The 27676-nt window shown below is 40.9% G+C and overlaps 1 protein-coding gene across 7 annotated transcripts in view; it reads left to right on the top strand.

The window, feature by feature from the left end:
- The window catches only part of TANC1 (tetratricopeptide repeat, ankyrin repeat and coiled-coil containing 1), a 237793-nt gene that overhangs the window by 58802 nt on the left and 151315 nt on the right, over positions 1 to 27676 (top strand). For all 7 annotated transcript variants that reach the window (XM_070476149.1, XM_020880382.2, XM_020880380.2 and 4 more), the window contains exon 3: positions 16824 to 16903. In XM_070476149.1, coding sequence (XP_070332250.1) covers positions 16843 to 16903 — 61 coding nt within the window. In that variant the 5' untranslated portion in view covers positions 16824 to 16842. The remainder of the gene's footprint in view (positions 1 to 16823; positions 16904 to 27676) is intronic.

Here is a 27676-nt window from a genome sequence, read left to right as displayed (position 1 = left end):
TGTGTTTTAAGCTTCTCAAGAGGTGATGGTGTATAACTTCTTGAAAAATATTTGTATGTGGAGTAGACTTTAAAAAAAACAAAAACCTCTTTCTTAGCCTGAGCAGATGTTTGGGGGAATAATTTTTGAAGTCTGCTAACTAGTTTTACCAGTTTATACTGCCAAGCCAAACAGTCCCTTGTAGTGCTATAATTTGCATCATAGAATCATTTTATAACTTTTATTTAAAATTGCCTAGGACAGTGCTTTCTACAGTTGTAAGTATACAAAGAATGAGGAAAATGATGTTGAGGAACAATCTACTAAATTTAACAAGAGCTCAGGCTTATTTAGAAATCCAGGTGGGACTCTGCTTAAATGGAATTTTACCAAAGTATGCAGGGATTTGCATATTGAAACCAAAGTCTCTCCCGACTTGTGGCAACACATTTCTCAAGGTGATGTTGAAATAGCAGTTTATATGCATTGCCCTGAGAGAGTTATTGGACAGGAAATTTATCTAGTAAGTTAGACCCTTTTTTCCCTCCTCCAGTTTTTGGGTGGTAGAGAATTAAGCTAATTTTTCTTTTCTCTCTCCCTGAGGACCAACTTCAAGGAAATAGATAGGAGCTTAATAGCAAAGATCATGTTAAATGGCTTTTGTGGTTTTTAACTGGGTCTCTTTTGCAAATTTCCCTTTCTCTGGGGGGAAAAAACACCTTGTAATCTATTGTTTGAGGTTTTAATATTTTGGTGGGTTTGGAGAACAGTAAGTTTCTATTTTGAAATCAAAGAATTTCACCATTTAGGCAGAGATCTTACAGATGACCTATCATCTGGTTTCCATCACCTCAACGTCACAGAAACTGCTCCTAAGGTTACAAATGGCCTCTAATAGGACTTGTGACATGACTTCTCTGTAGCTCTTGACCTACTGATCATTCCCATTCCTCATTTGAAACTTTCTCCTTTGGGTTCCTTTGCATTTTTCCTACTTTTCTCCTTTCATTTCTTGCTAGGTCCTACTGTGCCTGCCAATGAGTGTGCACATTCCCTGGGCTTGCGTCCTTGGTGGTTTGCGTTCAGTCTGCTAAGCCTCTTTGGGTGGCTTCTATATTTCCATGGCTTTAGCCACCACCCACATGCTAATGACCCCCAGGTCTTTCTCCAGGTTCACCCTTATCTCAAACAATCTTTTGGACATTTCTACTTGGATGACTCATATGTACACTTGAGATATCCAAACAGAACTCATTTTCCTCCTAATTGTTGCCTGCTTTCCACTCTCCACCTCCCCAAGTCCCCTCATCCCCACGCTTCTGTGTTTCCCACTGTGGTCATTGGCAGTATTAAGTCAGAAACGTGTGACTCATCCTTCACTCTCCCTTAGTCAGCTCCAAATTGTTATTGGCGATAAAGCCCTATCATTTTAATATCCTAAATAGAAAAAAGAAAAGCCCATTCCACTGACATTTAATTGGGCTTTAGAAGTTGTAGTTGGGCTGATATAAGCAGATGGAATAACATGAGACTGTCACAACCATTTATATAATATGCATTTCTTGCTAGGCATAGTTGTAGGTACTTGTCATGTCGTTTTTAATTCTTACTGTTACTTTGTGGTATGTCATCTCTGTTACAAATGAACATTCTAAGATTTAGAGAGTTTAAGTTTCAGGCCCAGGATCACAGGAAAGGTAAAGCATAGTAGAGTTAGGGTTTGGGGATTTTAAACCTAGGGTTTGGTCTCCGTGGCTCCAAAACCTTCACCATCATGTCAGTGTGACTTGTTCTGTTCCCATGATGCCACAGATTTAGGTTTCTGTATGGTGAGTAGGTTGGCTGTGTTCAGGGCAGGAACTGGGTTTTACTCAAAATCGTATTGTTGCTGTTCAATTGCTCAGTCATGTTTGACTCTTTGTGACCCCGTGGGCGGCAGCATGCCAGGCTTCCCCATCCTTCACTATCACCTGGAGTTTGCTCAAACTTATGTCCTTTGAGTCAGTGATGCCATCCAACCATCTCATCCTGTCACCCTCTTCTGCCCTCGGTCTTTCCCAGCATCAGGGACTTTTCTAAATTTGTGTATCACCATATATATATGTGTGTATTTTTTTTTTTTTTTACATGGTGATAAAGACAAGACTCTTAAATGGAAAAACCATGGTCTGTGTCTTCTGTGGCTTTATCCGGGTTCAACCCCTGATTTTTTTATTAGCTGCATATTGGCTAGATAGCCCGAGCTTAGGACGGTGGGGTCATGCTGCTTACCCTCGAAGGGTTTTTATGGGAAGGTGCTTTAAAATTTGGTGGCACTTTTAAGGAATTCTGTTTGGAAGAATTGAAGAAATTGTGGAAGTCGATAACTGGCCAGCTCAAAGGAGCCTCTCTTTTTTAGGTTATAAATAACAACATGTGAAAATATAAACTCTTCTGGACCTCTGATCATGTTGATTGAATCATTCATGTGCTTACAAGTAGTAAAGGCAGAAAAGACCCAAGTAAAAACCTTGATAATGAGGATAGTACATGTAGATCTGATTTTTGCTTTTATTAATAGTTCTAAATGTAACTGTTTTGGAGTAGATGAAGATATCATCTATGAAACCTACATATTTAAGACTAGGCAGGTGAATTAAAGCAGAGTTCTAATGAGGTTTATTGTTCTGTTTAATTGATCTTGCGAGGATGGACTTGGACGCAGTCCATATTTTGTTTCCCTGTAGGTCTCTCCTTTTGCCCTGTTCCAAGGAAATGTTCTTTGTTTTCCATCATAGTTCTCCTTTTTGGTAACAAGTTTCTCCAAGGGGAGGGTCCGCTTTCGTGAAAGTTGAATGGTTTCTAAATTCCACAGAAACGATTAGTTTGATATATCCTATCTTTAGGCCCCGTGCTGTGCAACAGAGGCTGGTTTTATGCATCATTTAATCTTGGGATCCAGGGCTCAGAGTACCAATAGTGAGGGTCTAGTGTTCTTTCCTCCAAGGAGTGCTACGTTGAGAAGGAAAATGTGGGATGAATTGAGAGAGTAGCATTGAAATATATACATTGATATATGTAAAATAGATACAAGCGGAAACTGGCTGTATGATGCAGGGAGCTCAAATCCAGTGCTCTGTGACAACCTAGAGGGGTGGGATGGGCCTTGCGGTGGGAGGGAGGCTCACTCGGGAGGGGGCATATGTAAACCTGTGGCTGATTCATGTTGATATATGGCAGAAACCAACACAATATTGTAAAACAATTATCCTCCAGTTAAAAATAAAAAGCTTTTTAAAAAGAGGGAAGCTGTGGCTTGGGGCAGGCTGTGAAGTTTCTCTGACCCTCAATTTCTTTATCTGTCAGAGAGCACAATTACAGTTCCGACCTCCTCGTGTGAGGACTAAACCAGATTCTTCACAGTGAAAAACATAACCGTGCTTACCATGGGGTGCATTTGTGTTCCCACCTCGGCTGTTATTTTTATGGTGGTCTCTTGGATTTGTGGAGTAAAGGCCTTTTGTTTGTTACAGATTTACAGTATTGATAAGAAGAGATAATTGCAAAAAAAGTCATAACCTAAGTCTGAGTTGGAGATGAATGGCTTTGTGGTTTCCAGTGAATTATCAGTACGTTGAAATATGGGCTTTATTAGGTTTCTGAGGAGGCAGAAGGGAGTCAGCTTGGGAAGTTGGATTACATAAAGACAAGGGACAGATATTTATTATTTTATATCCAGCTCTGTTGCAGACTCATATTTTTCTGTGGCAGAAAGATGTTTCAGTAAGACCATGACAGCTTATAACATCTGTGCAGCATCTTCGTTTTATCTAAAACAGTTTCGCATCCACTATCTTTAATTCAGAGTCATTCAAGAAAAGTGTTCTTGTTTTCCACTGGGTTCTAAAGAGGCTGTTTTTCCTTAAAGAAGGCATTGGGACCACACATTTATATTTAGAAAATAATTTGGTAGCTGTGTTCATGTACTGTGTCTAAGGAACCTTTTCAGTTTGGAAACTGTAGTTTCTGCAACTCATTTCCCTGTGTGCCCCCCCCCCCCCCCAAACTTGAAAGGAGCATGATCTCTGTGTATATGTATGTGTGGTTTCCATGCCACTTCACAATACTGATTTTGTTCCTTAGGTCTGAGATATGTTTCATACTGTCTGTATGTGTTGAGAGGTGGTGACAGAATCTATGATCAAAGGCTTCCCTGCAGAGTTAAGGGCTTTAATTGAACCTTTCAGTGAGTTTTAGAGAAAAAAAATCTGATGTTCATATATGGCATGTCACATAATTTCAAGTGTGCTTGAACTTTATAGGTTTGATTAAAGTTTTATCTGACTTCTAAAAATAATGTTTGTAATCTCCACGCATAAGAATTATTCTGTAATTCAGAACTTAGTTAACGTATCTTTTGCTGTTGGGTTGGGTTTGAATGCCTCCGGTTTAGCTCAGAGCTCCCATCCCAGATCTTCTGGAATCTGTACAGGGCTTGCATCTTTCTGGGAAGTTTGGCTGCTGCCACAGCTGAAACAGTGAGCCAGATTTAGGTAATTGTAATAGTTTAGAAAAAGTATTACACTTTTGCAGCTGTTGTTTGTAGGTCCTAACCATGAAAACAAAAACCGTCTCAGTTACTCAGGATCCATGAGAAACTGGCAGGGGCCCAATGTGAGTCCGTGTATTTTGGACTCTGAATGATATTTATCTTCTTAAGGCATCCCCCATGAAGGCATGCATCTGGTGAGTGGCCTGGTTGTATGAAGCAGTGGGGGCAGAAGGGGCCAAGCCTTGGATACCAGTCTTACGTGGAAGCCTGATCCAATTCATGGGAAGGCTGTACTTATTAGACCTTAAATACTTTTTAAAAGGACAAGAAGAGAATTCAAGAAAATAAAACAAATATGAAACACACTTGTCTCTAATATTCACCCTGACTTTCACGCTTTGGTATATTGTTGCACACTAAATTTCCATAGGTAGCTGCTGTTAGTAATTTGATGGTGATGGACTTTCTTGTTAAATAGAACTTTTACAGACTGCTCTGAAAACTAACCATGCAACTTGGCATGTAATTGTTAGGGGTGATGTCTATGTGGAGTTCCCAATCCTGCTAATGTATGCCAATCAGTAAATTACCGTTTAATTTCCTGTATTTCAGTGGTTCCAGGAGTTGGATAAAAGTGAGCTACTGTTTCTGTAGAAACTCCTGGGCTATTCGCAGAGCTTTTGGCAAGTCAGAATAATTGTTCTGTTGGGTCTGACCCTGATTCTCTGGGTAAGGGTCCCAAACTCTTAGGGTCATTGGATGCACTGCAGAGGGTCTCTGAACTTCGATGGGTGGAGAAAAATGCAAATTTTAATTTTTGCTGTACTGTAGCCAAAATGTAGTTTTTCCTTCGATCATGAAAGGGAGAATAAACTACAGAATAACAGTAACACCTGTGGCTTTGGCACATAGAAATTATAGACTTTTGTATCACATTGAGGAAGGTATTTAAGCTATCATTTATGCCTATCACCACTTGGGAAACTACAGTAGCTCTTAGACCTGCTGCTGTGTCATGTCATGTATGCGTTAAGAAGCACACACTAGAGAGGGAGGTGGGAGGGGGGATCGGGATGGGGAATACATATAAATCTAAGGCTGATTCATGTCAATGTATGGCAGAAACCACTACAATATTGTAAAGTAATTAGCCTCCAACTAATAAAAATAAATGGAAAAAAAAAGCACACATTACTATTATCACAGATTTGCTTTTTAAATATTTTGATGTCTGCTTCAGTATAATTGATTTTCTCTGTAATTGCATTTTCTGTGTCAAAATCACTCAGAAACATTCCGATTAGAGGGTCTAGATTGCTGAGGCAGCCCATGGCACTTAAAAGGTCACATACTCCTGACTTGGATGGCACCCTTATGTCTTTCCTATCTTCCTTTGAACCCAGATTTGTTAACTTTTTTTTTTTTTTAATGGTCTCTACATGTTTGGCTTTTGTTGCCTGGCATGAGTTGTCTTTGAATTTTTTCATCTGGAACTCTGGTATTCCCCCATTTGGGGGCTGTCGGAGTGGATTAAAAAATAAAGCCAATGCCCATTCCCACTCGGGGCTTCCCCGGTGGCTCAGCAGTAAAGAAGCCAGCTGCAGTGCAAGCAATGCAGGTTTGATCCCTGACGTTGGGAGGATCCCTGGAGGAGGGCATGGCAACTCCAGTATTCTCGCCTGGAGAATCCCACGGACAGAGGATCCTGATGGGCTGGAGTCCATAGGGCCACAAAGAGTCAGTCCCGACTGAAGCGGCTGAGCACACATTCCCATGTGACCCTTCTCATAGGCCCTGTGGCAGTCACAGTTTGAGACTGTACTGCAGCCAATGTAGGAAGGACTGATGCTGAAGCTGAAACTCCCAATACTTCGGCTACCTGATGTGAAGAACCGACTTATTGGAAAAAACCCTGATGCTGGGAAAGATTGAAGGCAGGAGGAGAAGGGGTCGACAGAGGATGAGATGGCTGGATGGCATCACTGATGTGATGGATGTGAGTTTGAGTAGGCTCTGGGAGTTGGTGATGGACAGGGAGGCCTGGTGTGCTGCAGTCCGTGGTGTCACAAAGACTTGGACACGACTGAGCGACTGAACTGAACTGAATTGCAACCAAGTGTTGATGGCCCAGAATGGTTTTCCTTACAAATTTCAGATAAGAGCCCCATGATCCACATGTTGATATACTTGCCTTAGCTGTGGGAAGAGAGGATGCTCATATGATGCACAAGTGTGACACCTGTGAATTTGATTTGGCTCCCCACTGCATTAGCACTGGCATCTTCTAATTTATTTTAGAACTTTGATGTCCAAGGTTAAGACCATGTTACATTAACTGGACTGTGTAAAACTGTCCAGAGGGGAACTTGGGCACAAGGCCATTCCTTGCCTCAGCCGATCACTTTTTTAACGAGCTTCATTCAATTCATTCTAGTGAAAATGGGGAGATATTTTTTGAGTTCCTCTTGAATAGCATAGTTTCTTATTTCTGGGTAAGTGTTTGGAATAGGGGAACCATTGCCTATGTGACATAGAGGTCTCTGCCGCAAAATATCTTCTTAATCAACAATATGGCCCATCTGCCAGTGTTTTCCACCTGTGAGCTCATGACTTGAGTGTGCTCATTTTTTTTGCATGTATCCTGTGTGATACCTCCAGATCATACATATCAACAACACGATAGTTTGAAATAACTCTGATTGGGTGCCTAGCAGAACTTGAGGGAGTGGACAGTAGGTGTCTTTTTCAAGATAAGAGATAGAGGTAGATTTTCTTTTCCAAGAAAGATTTGAGGCATGGGATGCTACAGTGAGGGTGGCAGGTGTGTGTGTGTCCAAAGATGATTTGTCCCCCCTGTTGGACGTTTTGTCTGTTTCACCACCTCACCAGGCCCCTGGGAGCTGCTCTCTCGCTTTTATTCAAAAAAGAGGCCTGGGATAGGACTACATGGTCAGGCTCTGGAGCCCAACTGCCTGGACGGGCCCTTGTGAGCTTCACGACTCTGGGCAAGTCCCAGCTTCTCTGTGCCCCAGTAGAATGGAGATACTGATAGCACCTTCTGTAGAGGGCTGTTGTGAGGATTAAATGATTATATATATAAAGTGCTAAGAGCAGGGCCTGGAATATAATTAGTCCTAAATGTGTGTTCCTGGCTGTACATCAGAATCACCTTAGGGAGTCTGAAAAGAAAAGAAAAAAAACTACATGGTTTTTGAGAACGCCCAACGTAATGAAATTAGGTCCTGGGAAGGTTATAACCTTGTTCAGAGCATCATAGCAAGCACTGACAGAAGCAGAGGAGGAATTTTGACATCTTATATTCTGAAGCTTAAGATCTGTCTTGTCAGCGCCATGAGCAAGAGATCTTGGTGTAATGAATAGCTGCCTTTGATAGGGCATCTTTGAAGTTGTCTGACCTTTTTCACTTTGAGGCCAGATGCAGTGCAATTTAAAAAATTTAATTTCTTTAGATTTATAATGCCAGGCTTCATTCAGCTGGCACTGATTGAGTACCTTTTAACACTTTCTGGAAAAAAAAATGGACTTTCTGACATGTCTTCAGGATCTCTTCTCCTTTCATACTAAAGACTTATCATCAGCCGATGCCATAGACTCCTTAGAGGAGTTCTTTTTTCATCTGTGGTGATAGTTTATCAGCTGCTCTGATTACAGTGGCCCTATGAACAAGAAATAAAGCTTCCCCTTTGCAATGATAGCACCTAGAGGTGGAAGAGACTTGATATTACCCTGTCAAATGGGAAGGGAAGTGGTGTTCCTGTTAGACAGATGAGCCCGTGAAAGGCGAAATAACTTGCCCAAGGTCGTTTAGTTAATAACGTGATGCCTCCAACCTTTACTCAGGGAGCTGTCATTGTCACACATCAAGAAGGTGGCCCATGTGAGTTGCAGTTCATAACTCTGTTGTATGATATAAGTAGAAACTTCACAGGAAGGAGAAGGGAAAAGAGAAGAAGATGTAATCAGAGGGCGGCCGTTACGGAGCTAATCGCTTTTATGAGGATTGGGACTGGGGTCGCCAGTTGCTGTAAACCTCACGCAGGACAGTGTCCTGTGGTCTGGTCACACCCTCCGTGGAGCTGTGTGAGAAAGGGCGGGACCACATGCAGAGACGGAGCTTCATCGCCACACCCTTGGTGTTACTGCACGGGCTTTGGCCTCCTGGCCACTGTGGCCTGGCGTTGGCTTTTCCCCCAGCCGTCCTCAGCTGGATCCATAACAGCTGTACTTTGTCACCCTCATGCGAAAGCCACTTTGTCTTTGAGACTTTGTTCTGTGTTTTCCTGGTCACCTTCCTAGCTCCCCTCTCCCTGGTTCACTGAGGACTTTGGAGGTAGCAATTCAGAGCCTGAGCTTTCAAGTCAGAGCTGGGTTCAAGTCCCAGCTTCACCTTTATGAATTGTGTAACCTTGGGCAAATTGTTCATCTCTCTAAGCCTTTGAGTTCTTGTTTATAAAAAGGAATCAGTGAGACTGTCCCATAGATGATTTTGTAAAGATTTTTAAAATGAGGTTGCTGAAGAATATAAAACTCTTCCACTTAACTGATATACAGTAAAGAAAGGAAAGTGAAAGTCACTCAGTCGTGTCTGACTCTTTGCAACCCCATGGGCTGAAGCCTGCCAGGCTCCTCTGTCCGTGGAATTCTCCAGGCCAGAATACTGGAGTGGGTAGCCATTCCCTTCTCCAGGGATCTTCCCAACTCAGAAATCGAGCCGGGGTCTCCTGCATTGTAGGCAGATTCTTTACCAGCTAAGCTACCAGAGAAACCTAGTATATAGTAAAGACTTTGGTAAATACTGGCTGTTAGGGTGGTGGTTGATATCCTTAACCCTGCCTCCCTTACTGCAGGGAGCATCTGAATGGCCCTTTCCCAGGCCAAGAATCAGGTTCCTTGACTTCTTTGCTTCCAACCCTCACTTGAGGATGTTCCACTTCAGTGAACCATGCTGCTGGCAGTCATGTGGGCTTTAACAGTGTCTGGAATTGTTCCATATCCAAGAATTTAAAATTAAGAGGATCAGACAACCTCTGTTTAGCTTCTTCATTCACTTATTCCCTCTGTTTGCTCTTTGATCTCTCTGAAACACCATCCCTGTTCTCCCTGGCTGTCCTTCTCAGGGCTCCACTTGCTTCCTGTCCAGCCTCACTTCATTGGCACACCACTTGGGGTACTCCTGTATGAGCACCCCGACCACTCTTGTTGTATCTGCGCTGCCAACACCCAACGGCCGATCAAACCTCTTGTCCTCTGGATGGTTCTTCCTCGGGGCTGAGCATCGGAGGATGGAATTGCACACTTTCGTTGTTTGGTGCTGTGTCTTGCTCTTGGTTGGGCAGTGAGAACTGCTGAGCTGTCCTTTAAATCTTGTGCTTGCCTTCCTCTTCTCTAAGGGGCTCTTCTGAACCATCTCTGCTCCTCTCATACTTCACATTCACTTTACAGAGAAAAGGGAGGCCTGGACTTGTGGCTTCCTGCCCATGTTTGGTGATGATGTTGTCTTCCCCCTCCAACATATTATACTTTGCACTCCTCTTTGATTGGCACAGAGAGGAGACTCAGGAATGTGTCCAGAATGAAACATCTAGCCCAGTGCCTATTCTGTAATTGTAAAATCGGGTTGTAACCCTGTCTTAGGAGAGTCAGGACAAGTTCCTCTGATGCGCAGGGCCTTGCGTTTTAAACAAAGAGGTTACATTTACTTAAATTGATTAGTCTGGCAATGTGTTTTGAGGTACAGTTTTTCCCTTTGAGAATTAGAGATGGATTAAGATTGTGTTCCTCTCTGATATATCCATTGATATTGAAGTGAGAAAACTGTGCTGCTGAACCTTGGCAGGGTCTGACCATTCAGAGGCCCACAGCCTAGTGGAGGAGGCAGGTAGGCAAGCAAATAAAATAAGACCAGGAAGGCTTCTAAGAGGAAGCTTTTGAAATAGGTTTTTGAAGTGGGCTTGTGAAATGCCCTCTTTCACTAATATGTGATTTCTCTTCTGCCAAGTGTTATCAAAACGAAAGCTTCTTTAAATAAGCTTTTATGTATTAATTTTTTAGCAACATGAAATACTAGCTTAGGAGACTCAGATTTTTTTTTTTTGAGAGTTATGTTTTATTATTTTTTTTTCATTTATTTTTATTAGTTGGAGGCTAATTACTTTACAATATTGTAGTGGTTTTTGCCATACATTGACATGAATCAGCCATGGATTTACATGTGTTCCCCATCCTGATCCCCCCTCCCGCCTCCCTCCCCATCCCATCCCTCTGGGTCTTCCCAGTGCACCAGCCCTGAGCACTTGAGAAGACTCAGATTTTTAAAGACATGTTTCTCAAAACAACTTGTATATCTTTCTACAGAGTATTTTAAATAGAGGTTGAAGATGACTTCCATCTAATAGGGAATTTGCACTGAATTTGGTGCATCAGAACTTAAGCATCTGAGTTCAAACTTCATGCCCAGAACTCTGTTTTGTTTTGTTTTTCCCCTAGAACTCTTTTAAATTCATATTACTTGTGACTGTAAATTTACTTTCCTTTTAATAACTCGTACTCAAACCTGACATCTTTTTGCCTAAGACAGACCTAACTTTATAGAACAGCAGAATTAGAGGTAGAGTTTGTAGAGTGACTTCAAATAAAGAGGACCAAATGGTTAGGTCTGTTGTGTCTTAGGGCATCATTCGCCTGTGCTTTGTCTCCTTTTCCCCAGCTCTGCATGTTAAGCCATATGAAAGGCCACTATTTTAACTTATCATCACAATTGCTTTCTGATTTCTTGATCAATAACCCCTTCTCTTTTCCTGCATCTTTCCTGGACGAAACATCTGCATCCTAGAGACGTTTAGTGGCTTGTTTCCTATCACAATGCCGGGGTCAGGTCTCCTGATTCCTAGGTTTTCTCTACTAGCCAGAGTGGGGAAAAATGTGAGAGAGACCGCCTGGAATTTCAAGTATTCATCAAGGGTTGGTTTTCTCCCCAGGCTCCTGGGAACTCTAAAAGAATGTCGTCAAGATATGGCTCTTGCTTTCAGGAAGCTTCTATTAACAAGACAGTTTTCCATGAGTTTCCAGCAGCAGCCAGCGCCTCCTCTAGCAGAGCTCTTTGTTTCCTTTCGTGGTCTCTATTCTACTTCGTTTTCTCTAGCTTGCTCTCTTCTGTATTATTTATCCTGTAGGCTGCTTTAGACACCATCCCCCCCATCACCACTGTCACCCACTTCCTTTCTTTTGATAAATAGTAAAAGTTGCCAGTGCAAAGGAAAGTTCTAAAGGCAGTCCTATGAATGTCATGACTATTGTGTTAGGTGAGTCTTAAATCTTATTAGGTTGAAGAAATTTTGAGTCCCTAAAATTTTTTGGGATATTAAAATTTTGGGGGATATTTTAATTTTTTGAGGATATTTTTTATGTCTCTCTTCTGTGAAATTTAAAAAAGAAAATTTTTATTTTTTCTTAATGAGCATGCATGTCTTACTTTCCAGTGTTTCACTTGTAACGGTTGCTACTTTGGCTTTATTTATTTTGACTAAAGAGTGAAGTCACCTTCTCAGACTGCTTTGCTGTGAGGTCAGGTAGATGGTTTGATGCAAGAAGTCCCTTTCCATGGAGTGAGCAAAGAGCATATGTTTAGGTGTCCAGGATAACTGGATAAGGTTTTATTATCTTGAGATTTTAAGGCTGACTCAGGTGTGGACATGAAAGGGTATTGTAAAATGCAGCATTTTCCTCCCAAGTATCTCATGGATTTAACTGAGTTTTTTTTTGCATTCTTTGCAAATGAAAATATATAGGAATGTTCTTTGTAATTTATAAACTGCTATAAATGTTGGTTAATTGCTTGATTTGGAGGAAATAGCTCATCTGTGTTCATTGCAGCCTAGTTAAATCTGTCAACAAATACTGAGAACAGAGTGGGTGCGAAGACTGTGTTCCGGCTTCTGTTTGTATCTGTTAAAGAATAAACATAGTCCCCGCCCTCAGCTCATGGATTCGACTTGAAATAATGTAAATAGGCAGTATGGCACTCCAGAAGAGGAAGGTTTGGAGGCTGGTATTACTTTATGATTTCAGACAAAGTGGTCATGTTTATGATACTGCCATTGGGATTGCAGACTGAAATAGGTTTTTGTCTTATTTTGAAATCATCTCACTTTAATTTAGGATAACTTTTATTATATTTTATATACCATTGTAATCACTGTGCAGAATGCTTATTTAACATATAACATGGAGACATTATGCCTATCTCCAAAGAGTTTATGTGTTAAAGGAGAAATCTGAGAAGTAAAAGTAAACTAAATAGTTGATTTAACTTCCTGAGTTTTAAAAGGAAGAATCTGTGGCATTTGGGAAACTTTGATGTTGAATGATAGTAGAAAAACAAGAAAATCTGGGTGACTTCAGATCATTGAAGATAATGTCATATGCTCATTTTATTTTCTTTTAAATGAACATTATAGGAAATTTTCTCTTGTTAGATAATTTCAGTTGTTGTAACCTAGAGGCTGGTCTTTTCTCTCTTCCTCAAAAATAAAGAAATGAGGACTAAAGTTCTCCACTTTCTCCAATATTTATTTTTAAATATTTATATCTGACCATATGTTTATACTACTTGTGTGATAGAAGCTAAGGTTTTCATGGGGCAGAAATTGAGGGATTCTGTTTGGCCAGTATTTGTTTTTGTTATACCTGTGACTCTTGATCTATAATACAATAAAGTGGAAAAGAACAATATTTCTTATTTTATCCTATCATGCTTGTTTATAAGTACATCCTTACATGTATGATCTTTTAATTTAGCAGGAACTTGGTAACTTCTGGCAGTTTCTTTTTTTCCCGGCAATTTCTTTTCTGGGTGTTGGGCTTATTATTTAATCATTTGGATTTGAATTACTATGCCTGGAAGGCTGGTTTGCATGATTTCTGTGTGATTCATTTCTGTAGCAGGCAGTGCTCACCCTTTTTAGATGAACAGTGACAGTAGTTCAAGTTGCTGCGGGAGGGAGGTGATGCAGAAGGTGTCATTCAAGACGAGCCCTGTAGCTGCTCTCATAAGATTGCTTCACGGTGGCATCTGCATTCGAGAATTTACCATTGTCTTTTTTTTTTTTTTTAGTCCTCAAATTGGAATCAGAAACTTAATATTCTTTATGTCTTAAATAGATGGTACTTGGCAAAGTGACTCCCTTTGGCAGAACTCTTTCTCATGAGAGCTTTTGTTTCAAGCCAGACACTGGTTTATTAATTTATTCCCAGAGTCGTATCTGCCAACAAGCTAGGCAGTTGTGTTGGGTTGACCAGAGCCAGCACACTCTCCTCCACCATTGTTAGGTTAAAAAGTCAGATTATGAGGCCCTGCTCAGCGAGAACAGAATTAGAAAAAGGGAAAGTAGTTGTGATGCCAGTGTTAAATAGCACTGGGTACCACAGCCTGGAGGGTCTGTTTCTGGATGTGGGGTATGTACTTATGAATTCATAGGTACTCCCAGGTGTGCAGAGAATCTCCTCTGGATGATCCTACTCATGTGGGCCCCACCTGCCTGTTACTGCTCTTGCTGTTTCTGACCACCTTGCTTCAGATGGGCTCAGTGTTTAAATGGTCTATTGATGTATGTCCAGTTCCAGTTACATCTTTTAGGCCGTGACTCAGTGGGACTTTGCATAGCTCTACTCTGATCTGTGTCAATTTCAGAATTTAGCCCTCCGGGAGCAGTTTTCCTTTTTTCCTTTCCAGCTTATGTGTGTATGGGGGCTGGGAGGGGTCCTTAATTTTTCACTCAGATACAGTCATTTAAGGGGGGCTTCCCAGATGGCACAGTGGTCAAGAATCTGCTTGCCAATGCAGGAGACATGGTTTTGATCCCTGGGTTGGGAAGATCCCCTGGAGTAGGAAATGGCAATCCACTCCAGTATTCTTGCTTGGAAATTTTTCATAGACAGAGGAGTCTGGCCGGCTACAGTCCATAGGGTTGCAAAGAGTTGGACACAGCTGAGCGACTGAGCATGCACACACACATAATCAAAATTTCTCCATGTTGCCGTTTGAATATCATTTAGAATATAAATGTAGGCTCTTTCCGTTGAGTTACTATTTGGGGGGGGGAAGCAAGAACTGGGAGAAAAACTTATAGCAGATATTTGATAGCCTCTTCATTGGAGACCACTGACATGGAAGATGTGACTCTCCTGAAAACACCTGAAATAGGTACCTGACATAGGTGTCTAAGGTACGTGAGATGAGATGCCCAACTCCATGTCTTCCAGTCCTTAGCCTGTGGGACATGTATTCCAAAAGGTGTGTAGATCTGTTGTGGATTGGTGGAGACCTGGGTGGTTAATCAGGGGCAGCTTCACCACCACGATGGAGCCTGAGCTGTTCAGTGATCCAGGAAAACACAGGGAAAAGTTTCATAAGGACCTTGGCCAAGCTCTGCGGGCAAGGTTCCATCGATAATTGTCTTTGTCTTATTTCTTTAGTATTTGCTAAATGACAAACCTTGAAGGTTGATTTGATTTGTTTTTTAATTTGGAAAAGAAAATGTCTGTGCTTACCAGGCATGTATTATTATCTAATTTTGCCTACCCTTTTTTTTTTTAATGCCTCAACATTTTGCATTGTTTCCTTCAAGCATGACTGTCAAAAGAAATCTGTGCTTCCACAGTTCCCCTATGGAAGCACACTGTGGCCCACTTCCAAATTCAGACCTTGCACATCATGAAACCCATGTCTTTTCACAAGGATCCATTCAAGTAGCTTTTTAAAAAAGAATTAGGCTCTAAGTCATGCCCCTTTTGTGTTTAAGACTTTTTTCTTGTAAGATGATTTATCCCTATATAAGTTTCACTGTGGCGTTCTCCAAATGCTGCTTAAAATATTTTCTTCCTAGTATCTTTCAGGTTGGTTGGTTGGTTGTTAATTTTTTTTTGCTGGTTTGATTGCTGTTGTCCAAAGCTTTCATTGCACAGAGCAGAGAGGCCAGCGCCTTGGAAGGAGGGGGGACCCTTGCTGGGAGTCTGCTGTTTAGATTCTGGCCCTACTGTTAATTAGCTGTGTGACCCCTGGGCGAGTTGGCCTCCCAGGGTCTCTGTTTCTTCATCAGGAAAACAAAAGGCTTGGAAAAATAAATACAGGCCCAGACCCAGTGATAAGAAAGGTCACCCCGTGTGCTCATGTTGTACATGGCAGCACTTTGGGACTCTTCCTCCCTCTCAGTGGAAAACCTCGAATCAACTCTGGGTGTGTGTGCTTGTGTGGGGTGTTACACTGAGGGCTTTGGAAGCATTGGTGCTCACGAGGCAGATGTGTCTGCAGAAGAGTTGTCTGTCCCCTCTCTGCTTCCGCTTCAGCAGCAAGCTGCTTGCCTTCTTCTTCCTGCCTCTCCTTAGCGTGTTAACAAGGCTGTGATGGTAACACAACCCACCCGGATTTGTTACTGTTGGGGTTGTCTGGCCATCTCATCTGAGTTAGTGGAGGGAAGAGAGCTAAGGAAGCCTAACCGACAAAATAATGGTCCTTTTGTCTGTCTCTTGCTGGAGGGGTGGTTTTATGTTTCATCTTAGGCCTGGGCCATTGTGTTGTTTTTATGTGCTCAATATAACCCTGCTTAAAAAATACAGCTCATTATTTAAGGGATTCAGCCACAGGCCTGTTCTTACCTCCCCACCCCCACCTCCAAAGTCCTAACTATGTGTGGTAAAAACCCATTGCAGTGTGTGCTATTTGATCAGATCCCCTGGCATCAGGGTTGAAAAGTGTTCCCATTGTATTTATTTTCCAAATGTTTTTCAGTTATGTTTTATTCTGATTAGCCTTCCAAAATGTTTTCCTTATGGTTATATAATCAGTAGCACCTGTAAAACATGCCTTTTACCATGTAGCTTCCTTCTTAACTGTTATCTTTTTGATTCTGTCTTAATGTTTTCTTTTCATGAACAGGGGGAGACCCACATTCCTATGCCAGACATCTTACAGTAATGTGTCCAGATTTAGCCTCATAACCTTAATTAGCTGTGGAATGCTGAGAACGCACCATTGTGGGTTTTTTTTTTTCCCTACTTTTATAAAAAGACAGTGACCTCCTGATCACTTCATTCAGTGTTATAAAACATTCTGTGTCTTTAACTTTTAGTTCCGCATGTTAGTTTATTCACAGAAAATTAATGTAAAACTCAAGTTACCTTTATTATCCTAAGTGATCTGTTTGTTTGAAGACAAGTTGCCTTTTGTGTCAGTATGCAAGTTCAATTCCAATTTATAATCCTTAATTCCTCTTCCTTCCCCTCCTCTTCTCTTTAGAAGCAAAGGAGTGTTGAAAATGTTAAAGGCTGTGCTGAAGAAGAGCCGAGAGGGAGGAAAGGGGAGCAAGAAGGAACCAGGTATGTGTCCAAGGTGGAGCTGAGCTGAGCAAGCATGTCGTGTGAGTCCAAAAGGCCCTGCTTCATCCAGGCTGCTATCGCCTTGGGAATGGATCCGAGAAGTGATATGGGTTAGAACAAACAGCATCCAGGAGGCCATGAGAAGCTGAATGGATTTCCGCGCTTTCTTCTGGGAGGGGACTTTGAAAATTGAGATTGGCTTTCCCTGAAGACTTGTAAGGGTCATAATTTTATCATTTCATTCAGATCCAGAGGCAGAACTATAGACACTGAGGGAGAGCAGGTGTGTCTAGGAATTTGGTTTCTAGAAAGCCCTTTCTCTTTTCCCACACACGCTTGCATTTTATATGTTTGACCAACTGCTGGCTGACTGGTCCTCATCTTTTGAGTATCAGGTTTTCCCCCTAACAGGTGTAGCCCCACTGATTGCCAGGCTGCTAGTTTTCATTATGATGAGAGCTACTTAATTTGGCTTGGATTTCTCTCCTGCTTGTAGAGTTCTGGTGCGTACGCGGTCACTGTATGACACTACACTGCAGTCCGTGTGGTAAAGTCCTCTGGTTATTTTAGCGACTACTTACCAGGAAAATTACATTATCTGCCCGTGTTGCACAATAAAAATCTGTTAGCGTGGATTGATTGCCCTGAAATGTGCCATTTCACTCTGTAAACTCATGTTAATCTAGAGTTGGAGAATGGCTGGTTTTCTGAGTTACTGTATATTGAATAACAGTTCAGATTTAATTTCTATTAAGCTATAAATAAGTTGAATTATAGTTAACTCTAACTCGAAAGATCTTGTAATGCCTTCTGGTAATATTGTTGTGTTATTTCTATAAAAGAATAAGTGAACTTATAAAATTTTGTTTATATGGAACCTAGATGAATTTTCTGTTATTAATTTCCCTTTAACTAAGTAGAGACTTCATTGTGAAGCTGCTGAAAAATTCCAATAAAGCTTCTCATTAATGTCTGGCTAAGCAGATGCAAAGAAGAGACCAGTCTTTGATAATGGAAACAGGAGACCATAGTTAGCTCTTAACTTTAGCAAATCAACTTCCAGCTTTGAATAATTAATTAAATTGTTACTATGGAGAATTTTCAGTTCACATAATTTCTATGGGGCGGGTGGGTGGTTCTTCATCCTCTGCTGGGTCAAGACCAAAACCACCTCCTCTCGAGTTTTCCAAAAGCTGTCTAAAACAAAAAATTTTTAACCAGTTTCAGCTCAGCTGACACTCATCCTAGGAACTGTGTTATTTGCTTCTTTAGATGCCTTTGTAATTTCCAGGATAAAGTTAGATCCTAAAGCTGTCTGTCGGGCTAGAGCTGCCAACCAGTGGGTTATTTTTCTCAGAGCCAGGGTCTCCAAGCCAAAACTCCCTATGAAGTAATGGAGTCTTTCACAACAGGCCATACCATCCTCTGTGACCCATGCCAGACTCATGTGAAATTACAGTATGTTAATGATTTTCAGCACCCTGCCTTTCAGATGGGCCAGACAGTGAACATTGTTTGCGTCTGAAACTTTTCCAGTTGTAGAGCATATGATTTGGGGTTTATTTTCCCCTTTGGTCTTTCAAGAACAACTACTGTGTTTTCTGAATCATTTCTTCATAATAATTCCCACATTTTGGTTTTTCACTAATGCAAACCAACTTGAAAAAGCAATGGGAACTTTTCTCATAAAACATCTGTATGGTGTATGCCTTTTTCCTTCTAACTAGAACCTGGTTGTATTCCATTGGGGAACAAAGCAGATGGAATTTTAAATCTTGATGGTTGTGTCACAAGATGATTGGGGAAAATACTTGGAATTTGACCATTCCCATGTTGAACTCTGTGCCAACTCTCATTATAGAAGTAAATCACAGCTAAGTTTCCCTGTAAATTAAAGCTGGCTAATCTACTGAGACTGCTCTGAAATTTGGGAAATAATATCTGCTGCAATATGGAAAATTTTTGCTCTACTGTTTTCAATTAAACCAGTCTTTGTTGCACACACAAAATAAAATTCATTTTACGTGCTTGAACTCACAATCACAGAAATTTAGAAAATATTTGTCTAAAATATTAAGTTCAGCTTTTCATATCCTTTGTAGTTTGTTTTTTTTTTAACAGACAATCTTGAACTACACTTTTATGTTGAACCTGTTTTGAAAATTTGGAAAATCTCTGAGTTAAATTTAGTATTCTTCAAAAGGAAACAAATATTTTTTCAGAAGTATTGAAAAGTCCTTAAACTATTGGTAAAATTTTGGCAGGTGTTGAAATTTAAGTTATATGTATATAAGGATATTTCAAGTATTACATATGGTGAGATATGAAGTTATTGAAAGTCATTGAGTCAACTCTAAAAATAGCAAAATTCTTTATTATTTTTTTTAAACCTAGGAAATGCTTATAGCTGAGCAAAAAGTATTTTCTGGAAGCAATAGAATTACTTTGGAGAATGCAGTATTAAAAACTTTAAAATGCTTTTTGGGAAGGAACATTTCTTGTCCCCACTAGGCCACCAGTGCAAAGGAACACTGAGTTTCTCTTGACCTTGAGTCAGGCCTATGGGAGCAAAAATCAATATTAAACCATAATGTGGAGAGGGCCAGATGAGGACATCTATTTTTTCTTTCCTTGCTCTTATGTTCGAACCTTGATCTAAAACAAGCAAATGAGGTGTTATCTTTATTTTGAAGCTCTCTGGAGATAGGTCTGCAGCCTCTCGCCTCACATCTAAGTGACCTTTACTATCAGAAATCTATCATGTCACTATCATTAATGTTTCTTAATTTAAGAATAATTACTGAACTCTTAAGATTTAAGAGTACTGGTATCAAACCTGGACCTAATAGTTTAGAGGGGATATAAGAGCAGGATTCCCTAGTGGCTCAGATGATACAGACTGCCCACAACACAGGAGGCCCAAGTTCAATCCCTGGGTCTGGAAGATCCCCTGGAGAAGGAAATGGTAACCCACTCCAGTATTCTTGCCTGGAAAACTCCATGGACAGAGGAGCCTGGTGGGCTACAGTCCATGGGGTCACAAGAGTCGGGGTGTCACAGGAGACTGAGTGACCACACTTTAACTTTTTCTTTCAAGACCAGGATAGGAAATTAATGTCTTTTCTGTACAGCAGAACTGATAATGGATAGGAAAAGAGGCCCGTTTTATAATAGAAACAGAAGCTTTTAAATATCAACCTAAGAGGAAATGTACAGGTTTTATATTGAAGAAAATACTAAAGCTTTGTTGGAGGACTTAAAAGAAGATCTGAATAAATGGCAAGAACTACTGTATTCCCTAATGGACAGATTTCTTATTATTACTGATATTGCTGCTACTGCTATTATTTGGCTGCGCTTCATGGCATGTGGGATCTTAGGGATCCCAGGGATTGAACCCATGCCCCCTGCATTGCAAGTGCGGAGTCTTAACCACTGGACCACCAGGGAAGTCCCCAGATTTATTATTTTAAATTGACTTGCTCTTACAAAATTATACATATGATTTAATCCCTAGAGAAATCCCATCTATTTCCTTTTTAAAGACATAAGTTTAATTAGAGTCAGTTTTAGGTTCACAGCAAAATTGAGAGGAAGGCACAGAGATTTTCTGTATACCCATGCCTCCACTCATTCTTAGCTCTGCAGTGGCAGTGTTCTCCCATTAGGGGGTACATTTGTTACAACTCATGAACCTCCAATGATAACATCATCATTACCCAAAGTCCATTGTTTACATTAGGGGTCACTCTTGGTGTTGGGCATTCTGTGGATTTGGCCAAGTATATAATAACATGTACCCACCATTATTTTGGTTTTGACACGTTGATTTGAAAACTCATCTAGAAGCAAAGATGCTTCAGAATAGTCAAGGAGAAATTGCAAGTGTGGGGCAGATAGGGAGAATGGATATATATATTAATAAACGCATGGCCGTTTCCCTTCTCTGTTCATCTGAAGCTATCACAGCATTGTTAATTGGCTATATCCCAATAAAAATTAACAGTTAAAAAAATACAGTAGAAAACAATGCAACAGACTGTCTCCAGACCTGTATTTTTCAGTGAACAAGAAAAAGATTGTTATGAAAAAAAGACAGAGGCTGAACCTGGTTCCCATGCCTGTTTTTCTAGCTGTAGAGGAGACTAAACAAGTGTGTATTTGGACTACTTAGCTTCTCTAGGGCAAGGTGGACTTCACCTTCCACCAAGACGTACGTTGGGGAGGATTCTCGGTCATAGACATTTGCAGGCCCCCTCCACTTCAAAAGCTAACTAACATGGATATCTAGTGTAGCTCACTATAACAGAATAGCTTCTGCTTCCATAGAGTGAGTACATGGCATGGCTAGTTTTTTGGACTTTTTTCCTACTGGTTTCCAAGTTAGGAAACCTAATTTTTAAACAGTGATTTATCTATCTATTTTGGGCCGTGCTGGGTTTTCACTGCTGTGCAAGCTTTTCTCTAGTAGCAGTGAGCAGGGACTGCTCTCTAGTTGTGGTGTGTGGGCTTCTCATTACGGTGGCTTCTTGTTGCAGAGCACGGGCTCTAGGGCACGTGGGCTTCAGTAGCTGTGGCTCCTGGGATCTAGAGCACCAGCTCAATAGTTCTGGGGCATGGGCTTAGTTGCTCCAAGGCATGTGGGATCTTCCTGGATCAGGGATCAAACCCATGTCTCCTGCATTGGTAGGTGGATTCTTTACCACTGAGCCACCAGGGAAGCCCTCTGAAACCTAATTTTAATGAACATCTGTAATATAATCTAATCTCACTGTTAATAGTGATTTTTATTCTCCCTTTTTAACACTGGAGATAATGGCATCAATCTAGAAGCATTAGATGGGGAAGGCCTCCTGCCCTCCTAGGAAGGGCTAATCCCTCTCCCTCTCTGTCCCTTCTGACCTCTGCTAAACTTGAAACCATAGTCTCTTGCCCTATCCAACTTCCCAACTTTCTTTGTATTGGTGTGGAAGTAGTTCCAAGTTGAGGCAGAAGAGCAGTGTGGTGAACTTTTAATTGTAGTGCTGCCTCTATTAAAATATAGACTGATGAAGGAAAAGTTGCTTAATATGCCAAAATGATCATTTATTAGGCTTTTCCCTTCTGTTTGATTATTGGTGTTTTTTTTCCCCCCAGCAGGGAGACTTAGTTTGAAATAACTTAAAAATTTTGACCTTCACTTCTTCATCATTAAAACCCAGCTAAATACACTTGTAATTAATAGTGTTAATTAAGGCATTGGATAGTCCCTAAGTTTGTATGTGTGCTGAATCTATGAGCTTTGCCTCTAATCCTTCACTTTGAATTTGTGGTAAAAGGAAGCTGTTTGCCTCTAAAGTTTAAAAGTCATTGATGTGATTGTTAAATGTGGTATTTTAAGCCATTCCAGGCTGCAGTCTGGTTTTCAGTGGTACCTTCTAAAAATGCCTGAGTACAAACGATGCTTTGTTTTATCCGGAAAATATGAAGCTGCTTTTGATTATTCTCTGCTGCACTGCCCATTTTTTTGTGGTTGTGGACTATTATTTAGGAATTTAGTACAGTGACTGTCTTGCTGAGCTATGGATATTTGGTATCTTGTTGTTCAGTGACTCCAAAAATGTTTCCCAAGCAACAAAATAAGCAGAAATAATTCAGTTCTAAAGATACTGTATTTCTGTTTACCAGAGTGTTTAAATACATTTGTTTAAAAATGTTAGGATAGGACTTAAACATAGAATGGAACAGGCTGGTTATTCGTAGGAGTGGGAATGCTGTTCCCTCTGGTTTGATTGGTTCCTTCATCAGGTTTTCTGTTTGTTGTCCCTCATCTGTCACAGGGTCTAGAAAAAGCACAGACTTTGGAATCCGAAGATGCAAATTCAAATCCTAGCTTGTTTACTTCCCTGTTAACTTGACCTTGGACAGATTTCTTTATTATTTCTAGTTAAGAATCTCTAGTTAAGTTAACTTACAGGCATGTTGTCCAGGTTAAATAAGATAACCTGTCTGCAAAAGCGCCTTGCTTGACATCTGGTTTCTGCTAGTTGTTCAGACATCTTTTTTTTGTAGAGACTACTGAGTAGTACTTTAAACAACAAACAAAACCCTTCTAAAACATCATGTTCCTTTCTGGTTGATCTCAGGCAAGAGAATGATGTTCTAGAAGCTTCTTTCCATGACTTCCTCTCTGCAAATACTGATTCTGCCATTGACTTTGAACACTAAAGGCTTTTCTGCCATCTTTAGCCTTCCCCTTATGGTAAGACTGGGGCTGCACTGAGTCATTTGTCTGTTGTATGGTGATTTATACTTTGAAAATAACTAATTTTACCTTTTAGCCTATATCATATCAGTTGCATTTTATCCTTTTTCTTTGTGAAGTTAAACTGAGAGACTTCCCTCTTGCTAAAGAAATTTTAGGAGTTAGTTGGCGACTTTAAGAATAGATTTATATTTTTCTTAAAAATACTTATTTGGCTGTGCCAGGTCTTAGTTGTGGCATGTGAACTCTTAGCTGTAGCTTGTGAGATCTAGTTCCCTGACCAGGGATGAACCCAAGCCTCTGCATTGGTGCTCAGAGTCTTGGCCATGATTTCAAAGTACAGTTTTGTCAAGTTGCTGAGATGTTTCACTTCAGCATATCCTTAATTAGTGAAAATCTTATATATGGAAGGCTCCATCGCCCATCCTCTTTGTAGCTTCCCTATATGTTGTAGGGTTAGGGTTATCAATAACCTCAAATATGCAGATAACACCACCTTTATGGCAGAAGAGCCTCTTGATGAAAGTGAAAGAAGAGGGTGAAAAAGTTGGCTTAAAGCTCATCATTCAGAAAACAAAGATCATGGCATCCGGTCCCATCACTTCATGGCAAATAGATGGGGAAACAGTGGCAACAGTGGCTGACTTTATTTTTGGGGGCTCCAAAATCACTGCAGATGGTGACTGCAGCCATGAAATTAAAAGACGTTTGCTCCTTGGAAAGAAAGTTATGACCAACCTAGATAGCATATTAAAAATCAGAGACATTACTTTGCCAACAAAGGTCCATCTAGTCAAGGCTATGGTTTTTCCAGTAGTCATGTATGGCTGTGATAGTTGGACTGTAAAGAAAGCTGAGCGCCAAAGAATTGATGCTTTTGAACTATGATGTTGGAGGAGATTGAGGGCAGGAGGAGAAGGGGATGACAAAGGATGAGATGATTGGATGGCATCACCGACTCAATGGACATGAGTTTGGGTAAGCTCTGGGAGTTGGTGATGGACAGGGAGGCCTGGTGTGCTGTGGTCCATGGGATTACAAAGAGTCAGACATGACTGAGTGACTCAACTGAACTGGTTTTAGGGAAATATAAAGGATGAAAGAGAAGAATGGGCACAGATACTGAGCATTTATCATGTGTGTCAGGCACTGTACATTATGGTCTAAGCTGGTTCGTCTGAACTGATTCCTGTGAGAGGCATAATTAGAGAAAGGTCTGGACTGAGAAGAAGGTAAAATCAAGACTCATCCCGGATCTTCCACTTTTTATGGCCAATATGACTGCTAGTAAGTCACAGCCTACCCAAATCATCATAAAGGATGTAGCAAAATTCTCAAACAACAGCACTTATTTACTTGGGTCCATTTTTGTATGTATATATGTAAATGCAATAAGATATCTATTAGAGAAATAAACAATTAAGAGTTCATTTTTTTGGTCAAACCTAATTTCATTTCACAAATAATTTTTTTCATGTAAGCTGCTTTTCTGTTAAAAAAAATGGTTTTAGTTTCTAAAAACCAAGTTTTCAGACAACTTTGTCATGTAGAGCTTCTTAATTCTCTTAAAACTCCATATTTGAATTTTCATGTGACCTATTTGCATAGTTTTAATATTTACAGAAATATAAAATGACTTGATTTTATATTGTCTACTGGAAAGCATCATTCCTGAGAGAGATAGGTTACCAAAAATTTGACCTAGGTTGACTTTGTTATTTCATTAAGGATAATCTACACTAAATTAGTGTAAATAGCCCGCTCAATGGGCTCAAACAAACCTTGTGCACACCAGGACCCAGGGACCCCACGGAGGCTGAGACAGAACTGTGTTTGAGCATCTCTGGTGGAGGTACCGGTCGGCAGTGGTCTGCCACAGGGACAGGGGCTTTGGGTGTGGGTATGGCATAAGTTCTCTTGGAGGAGGTTGCCATTAACCCCACCATAGAGCTGCCAGAACTTACACAGGACTGAGAAATAGACTCTTGGAGGGCACAGCAGAACCTTGTACACCAGGACCCAGGAGAAAGGAACACTGACCCCACAGGAGACTGTCCCGGACTTGCCTGTGGGTGTCCAGGAGTCTCCAGTGGGGGCGTGGGTAGGTGGTGGCCTGCTGCAGGGCTGGGGACACAGACTGTAGTACATGCATGGGATTTTTTGAGGGAGGCCGCTATTGTCTTCATTACCTCCACCATAGTTTGGCCCCAGGTAAATTAAAGGGAGGGAACACAGCTCCACCCATCAACAGAAAATTGGATTAAATTTTTACAGAGCATGGCCCCGCCTATCAGAACAAGACCCAGTATCCCCCTCAGTCAGTCTCTCCCATAAGGAAGCTTTCATAAGCCTCTTATCCTTCTCCATCAGAGGGCAGACAGACTGAAAACCACAGTCACAGAAAACTAACCAATCTAATCACATGGACCACAGCCTTGTCCACCTCAGTGAAACTATGAGCCATGCGCTGTAGGGCCACCCAAGACGGACAGGTCATGGTGGAGAGTTCTAACAAAATGTGGTCCACTGGAGAAGGGAATGGCAAACTACTTCAGTATTTCTGCCTTGAAAACCCCATGAACAGTATGAAAAGGCAAAAAGATAGGACACTGAAAGATGAACTCCCCAGGTCAGTAGGTACCCAATTTGCTACTGGAGATCAGTGGAGAAATAATTCCAGAAAGAATGAAGAGACAGAGCCAAAGCAAAAACCACACACAGTTGTGGATGTGACTGGTGATGGAAGCAAGGTCTGATGCTGTAAAGAGCAATGTTGCATAGGAACCTGGAATGCTAGGTAAATTGGAAGTGATCAAACTGGAGATGGCAAGAGTGAATGTCCACATTTTAGGACTCATCGAACTAAAATGGACTGGAATGGGTGAATTTAACTCAGATGACCATTATATCTACTACTGTGGGCAAGAATCCCTTAGAAGAAATGGAGTAACCGTCATAGTCAACAAAAGAACCCAAAATGCAGTACTTGGATGAAATCTCAAAAATGACAGAATGATCTCTGTTTGTTTCCAAAGCAAACCATTCAACATCACAGTAATCCAAGTGTATGCCCCAACCAGTAATCCTGAAGAAGCTGAAGTTGAATGGTTCTGTGAAGACTAGAAGACCTTCTAGAGTTAACACCCCTAAAAGATGTCCTTTTCATTGTAAGGGACTAGAATGCAAAAGTAGGAAGTCAAGAAACACCTGGAGTAACAGGAAAATTTGGCCTTGGAGTATAGAATGAAGCAGGGCAAAGGCTAATATAATAGAGTTCTGCCAAGAGAATACACTGGTCATAGCAAACACCCTCTTCCAACAACACTAGAGAAGACTCTACACATGGACATCACCAGATGGTCAACACCGAAATCAGATTGATTATGTTCTTTGCAGCCAAAGATGCAGAAGCTCTATACAGTTAGCAAAAACAAGACCAAGAGCTGGCTGTGGCTCAGACCATAAACTCCTTATTGCCAAATTCAGACTGAAATTGAAGAAAGTAGGGAAAACCACTAGACCATTAAGGTATGATCTAAATCAAATCCCTTATGATTATACAGTGGAAGTGAGAAATAGACTTAAGGGACTAGATCTGATAGAATACCTGATGAACTATGGGTGGAGTTTCATAACATTGTGCAGGAGACGGGGATCGAGACCATCCCCAAGAAAAAGAAATGCCAAAAAGCAAAAAGGCTGTCTGAGGAGGCCTTACAAATAGCTGTGAGAATAAGAGAAGCAAAAAGCAAAGGAGAAAAGGAAATATAGACACACTTGAACACAGAGTTCCAAAGAATAGCAAGGAGAGATAAGAAAGCCTTCTTCAGTGATCAGTGCAAAGAAATAGAGGAAAACAATAGAATGGGAAAGACTAGAGATCTCTTCAAGAAAATGAGAGATACCAAGGGAACATTTCACACAAAGATGTGTTCAATAAAGAACAGAAATGGTATGGACCTAACAGAAGCAGAAGATATTAAGAAGAGGTGACAAGAATACACATAAGAACTGTACAAAAAAAGATCTTCATGACTGAGATAATCACAATGGTGTGATCACTCAGCTAGAGACAGACATCCTGGAATGAGAAGTAAAGTGGCCCTTATGAAGCATCACTACGAACAAAGCTAGTGGAGGTGATGGAATTCCAGTTGAGCTATTTCAAATCCTAAAAGATGATGCTGTGAAAGTGTTGCACTCAATATGCCAGCAAATTTGGAAAACTCAGCAGTGGCCGCAGGACTGGAAAAGTTCAGTTTTCATTCCAATTCCTAAGAAAGGCAATGTCAAAGAGTGCTCAAACTGCTGCACAATTGCACTCATCTCACACACAAGTAAAGTAATGCTCAAAATTCTCCAAGCCAGGCTTCAGCAATACGTGAACCGTGAACTTCCAGATGTTCAAGTTGGTTTTAGCAAAGGCAGAGGAAGTAGAGATAAAATTGCCAATGTCCGCTGGATCATCGAAAAAGCAAGAGAGTTCTAGAAAAACATCTACTTCTGCTTTATTGACTACGCCAAAGTCT

Source organism: Odocoileus virginianus, chromosome 13 (genome assembly GCF_023699985.2).
Source record: "Odocoileus virginianus isolate 20LAN1187 ecotype Illinois chromosome 13, Ovbor_1.2, whole genome shotgun sequence".
In the NCBI taxonomy this organism is placed as follows: Eukaryota; Metazoa; Chordata; class Mammalia; order Artiodactyla; family Cervidae; genus Odocoileus; species Odocoileus virginianus.
The sequence above is the reverse complement of the archived record's forward strand: the minus strand, read 5'-3'. Positions and strand labels throughout refer to the sequence as shown.